The sequence below is a fragment of the Sardina pilchardus genome, chromosome 3 (assembly GCF_963854185.1).
Source record: "Sardina pilchardus chromosome 3, fSarPil1.1, whole genome shotgun sequence".
Classification (NCBI taxonomy): domain Eukaryota; kingdom Metazoa; phylum Chordata; class Actinopteri; order Clupeiformes; family Clupeidae; genus Sardina; species Sardina pilchardus.
In genome coordinates, this window is record NC_084996.1 from 14,882,588 (window position 1) to 14,887,407 (window position 4,820).

At 43.7% G+C, this 4,820-nt stretch overlaps 1 protein-coding gene across 1 annotated transcript; it reads left to right on the plus strand.

The window, feature by feature from the left end:
* Positions 1–2,194: 2,194 nt before the first annotated feature.
* nog1 (noggin 1) lies at positions 2,195–3,641 on the plus strand. Its single transcript, XM_062531133.1, has one exon. It carries the CDS (start codon positions 2,575–2,577, stop codon positions 3,241–3,243), a length of 669 nt encoding a protein of 222 aa, XP_062387117.1. The 5' UTR covers positions 2,195–2,574; the 3' UTR covers positions 3,244–3,641.
* The last annotated feature ends 1,179 nt before the right edge of the window (positions 3,642–4,820 follow it).

Below are 4,820 nucleotides of genomic sequence, written 5' to 3' on the forward strand. Positions count from 1 at the left end.
TGACTGATGTGTGCCATCCCTAATGGGACATAAACAAGTTAAGCCCACCTTTCAGATATGCAGCTTGGCAGTATTTTACTTAACCATAAGAGAATATGTGTGTAAGGGAGAAAGGACCATTGACTAAACCACACCAAATAGAACACCAAATCCAAGTGCCAGAATAAACTAAATAACAGCACATTTTAATGCCTGTGTGTGTGTTCGGCTTGGCAATATGGACTCAATTAGCGCAGAGTGTGAACACGGTAGTGACGGAGACAGAGTGTGAAGAGGCCGGCATCGGAAGTGTGCCGAAAGGGAATCGAAGGCCTTTAGAGACACACAGGCATTTATAGGCCGGGACACACACCAACCCGATTATAGGCCGTGGGACAGTCGGGCGAGGTCAGGGACTCGAGTCTGTTTGGTGTGTCCCGTATGCTCAGTGTTGGCGTCACATTGGTGTGTTTTCTAAGCCATTTTTTTAACCGACCTGGGGAGACGGGAGCCGACTGATCAGTCCGACGGCTTTTCTGCCGACGGTCAGCCGTCGGGTTGGTGTGTCCTGACCTTAAGGGGCACCTTCAGCCCATTTCCATCATGACTGATATTTATCTGGGCTCCTTAAAGCAACATTGTGGCTAGACTGTTCTCTTGGGTTGCCAGCTGATGGATATCTGAGGGTGACTAGACTGGGGTCGAGAGTAGACCATTAGTCTGACTATTATCTGAATTCTGGCAGACAGTTTATATGAGATGTTGGAAGTTCAGGTGAATTGTGGAGATGAAAAAGTGGGGACAAATGTCTTCAACACACACACACACACACACACACATGTCTCTCTCTCTCTCTCTCTCTCTCTCTCTCTCTCTCACTCACTCACTCGCTCACTCACACACACACACACACACACACACACACACACACACACACACACACACACACACACATACATACTCACTCTCTCTTTTACTCTCTCTCTCTCTCTCACACACACACACACACACACACACACACACACACACACATACACATATACTCACTCTCTCTTTTACTCTCTCTCTCTCTCTCTCTCTCACAAACACACACACACACACACACACAGGTTACTGTATGTTGTTTTAGGTTGCCTGCATGTATCTTAATTTGTATGTAAGGTCTCTTCCAAGTGAATGGTCTGGAATTTTTCATTACATGAACAATAAAGAGAAAGGATGGAATTACTTGCTTCTTGTTTCCTCATTTTGAGCTATTATCCAGCTAAATTGAAAATGACTGCGTTCTACTGAAGACTAAAAAAATGTCAAGTCCTGTGCCCCCCCCCCCCCCCATTATATATTATTACTAACATTATAGCTACACTACATTATCAGAGCTAAAATCTACACTACATTTTATTATTGCTTGATAAACTAATTCCTGATACAAATGCAAAAGATATCATGTTTTGAAAATAGCATGCACATATTTCAAATGACTTTTCACCATCACCTGATCATAAACTAAATGAGTTGAACAGGGAGTGTGGAGTGTGAATTACCTCATTCAAACAGAAACAGAGATGCATTTATCTGAGTGAGCAGTTTATGGCTGATGTTGCCTCTGGCAAGTTCTTCCATTAAATTACGCCTAGAGAATGACCCCCCTTAGCAGTTGACAGTGGGGAGGTGAACAAATTATGCTTTCCATTGCAACGTCCTACTACACCATGAGTCTATAGGAGCTATTATGCTACATGTATTTTATGGAAAGTTCAGAGCACATTTGTTGAGCCCTCTACAATACAGTGAAAATGCATTTGATAAAAAAAAATAAAAAAAATAACCGCGCTTAGAATGGACGCACAAATAGCTTGTTGTTCAGTGGTGTTGCAATTAAAACAACCCCTATGCAGCTAGCGGCTCTTGGCAGAAATTAGTAGCCTATGCAGAAGAGGAATGTTTGGAGACGCAATGTTATGTACCGACAGATGGCGGCCAAGAGACCGTTCACCCCCCACCAATTCCCTCTCCCTCTCCCTCTACCCCACCCCAACCCCGCCTTTCCGACGAAGGAGGTGTCGGGGATCTCCTTCAGCAAGCCCACTCTCTTAATGGGTTTATGTATTACATCACAGCCCGTGAGGATATATCAGACGAGGCGAGTTACTCTCATCTTGTCAACCAAAAGAAAAGGGGAGAAACATGCAGATTCTTCGCGTGAGGTGCTTAAATTCGCGAAGGAACCCCCTGAAGCTGATAGTAACCACGAGCGCGCTGGAGGAGTCTCAGCTCAGGGAAAGTTGCTGATGCTGTCACTCTCTAAGAGAAGTGAAGCGCTCAAGTTTGTCCTCATTCCTTCGGCGAAATCGTAACAGACTGCTGTGGACGAACTAGCCAGACTTTAACACATAGGTTTACGGCTCAGCTTCACTGCCAGTCACTGGTTGCTATGGAGAAAGCAGTTGCCTGACTCCTGAGAAAGTGGATTTACTTCGGAATCTTGTGGAGATCGCAGATCTTGTGCACATCGCAACAATTCCAAACGGAGGGAAACTACCTTTATCCTTCATAAGCCCAGATTTTTGAATCACGACCAAGACTGAAATAGACATGGATCAAACACATTATTGTGTAGCAATGTATTTGTTGGTGTTCTCTTTTGGTGTGCGGATAGAAGAGGGTGTATGTCAGCATTATTACCTCCTTCGTCCCATCCCAAGTGACAGTTTGCCACTTGTGGATCTAAAGGAGGACCCAGACCCCGTCCTCGATCCTAAAGAGAGGGACCTTAATGAAACTGAACTGAAAAGTGTACTTGGGGATTTTGACAGCCGTTTCATGTCCATCACACCGCCCCAGGACAGATACACGGGGAATGATGAGCTGGATGACTTGGAGCTCCAGCACACCCCCACTGGTGCCATGCCGAGGGACATCAAGGCTATGGATTTTGACATTCAGTTTGGCAAGAAACGCAAACCCAGCAAAAAGCTGAGACGGAGGCTGCAGTTGTGGCTTTGGTCGTACTCTCACTGTCCAGTTGTTTACACATGGCACGACCTCGGGAACCGATTTTGGCCCAGATATGTACGGGTGGGAAGCTGCTACAGTAAGCGCTCTTGTTCTGTCCCAGAGGGAATGGTCTGCAAACTCGCCAAATCTACTCATATCACAATATTGAGGTGGAGGTGTCTCCAGAAGAGAAGTGGACTGAAATGTTCGTGGATACCAGTTCAGTATCCAATTATCACCGAATGCAAGTGTTCTTGCGCGAACTGAAAGTATGACAAAATTGTGCCCGGTATAAGTTATAATTACATTGTAATTTTGTATGCACTACCAAGTGTAGGAGGAATGTATTTTTTGTATATGTGGTGCCATGTAATGATATAGCTTCTTGTAAAAAGACAGTATTATGTGTAACCAGAGTCTACTGTATTTGTGGAAAAAAAATGGTTATAACTTTTGTATTTATATTGAAGCTAATGGCGCATTGCTGTCAAAGAGCCGTTTTCCATTCTTTGGAAGATGTGGATCTATCGACCTCAAACTAAATATTGGTTATAAAAGTTTTGTAGGACAGTTGCGTTCAAATGGTACATTTCAATGATTTATCATGTAAATTAAGAGTAACTGCTATTTATTCTTTATATTCATATAATAAAACGTCTGTAAAATAAAACCACTGAAACGAACATATTGGTGCATTTTGCCATTTCCATTTGCCTTGAAGGTCGTGCTTGCTAATCACATCGTTATTTCTACAACTGTCTTGCTATATGCCTATTAGCAGAAATGTGAACTGAAGTCAGAATATCATAGATCTCTGAGAACTAGCGATCTGCAGTAGATTAATAGTATTATACGCATCACGTAGTCCGGACAATTCCTCACATTCATGGTTTTGGGTCATTGCCTATTTGTTCATTGGTCATTTAGTGTTAAAACCCTGGTGTTACCAGGAGCGAAAACTGTTGGCGAAGGGATGAAAAATAAGTCCTGTTAAACAAGAGTATACCTTTATCACAAACAAGGGTTGCCATCAGTAACATGAGCTGAATGTGAGCCACTAATGGGAGTATAGGATGCATGAATGCTGACCATGTTTGACCAGCATCTTGTCATACATATATCTGGCTTTGATTTATTGCTATGATAAAGTGACTATTTACTGCAAAACAGTCAAACCCAGTGGGTTATATCAGAGTCTATTGCCTCCATAAGCTGACATTCCTACACATTGTCAGTGTATTGAACTTTATTCTCTATGCATGGCTTCTTTTTTTGTGTGCAATCCACTGACCCCATCAGTGAAGGTGAGACTGTCATTAGACCCTCAGTAAGACCGTTACGACCACAACCACCACACCACTAACTGACTGTACAAATGTAAGTGCTGATAAAGTGGCCCTCATTGATCTGCAGTTTCAGCAGCTGCTGACGGTTCCCAGAGAGCGTCTTTCATCTCCAACACCCCTGTTCCCATTTGCAGCACAGCGGGGTAGCCGTCTGCTGGTGTGGGATTGGAGCTCAGTGCTGTTGGAATAAGCGCACTCATAAAGGCCTATAGTGAAATTGCAGGGCTGTTTGCTGCGTCACACCGACCCTTATCTAAACAGATGCTGATGATAAGTTATTTAGGGCTGTTCGTGCTATTCCTTGTCACAGCGAGAATCTAGTTTGCCCATCTAGCTGATAAGAGGAGCGGTGTCCCCCACTGAGGGGCTTGATGCGAGAACACTTACTTCAGCGAGCTGCAGCTGATAAAGAGATACAGCACATATTCTGAATGAGCCGCAGTGAAATTCAAGGAATTGGCTGTTAATAGAGTGCTGATAAAATCTATTCGAAGCACA

What these genes read in the sequence shown, in the direction of transcription:
- nog1 (XM_062531133.1), top strand. Translation starts at nt 2,575, where the DNA reads ATGGATCAAACACATTATTGTGTAGCAATGTATTTGTTGGTGTTCTCT.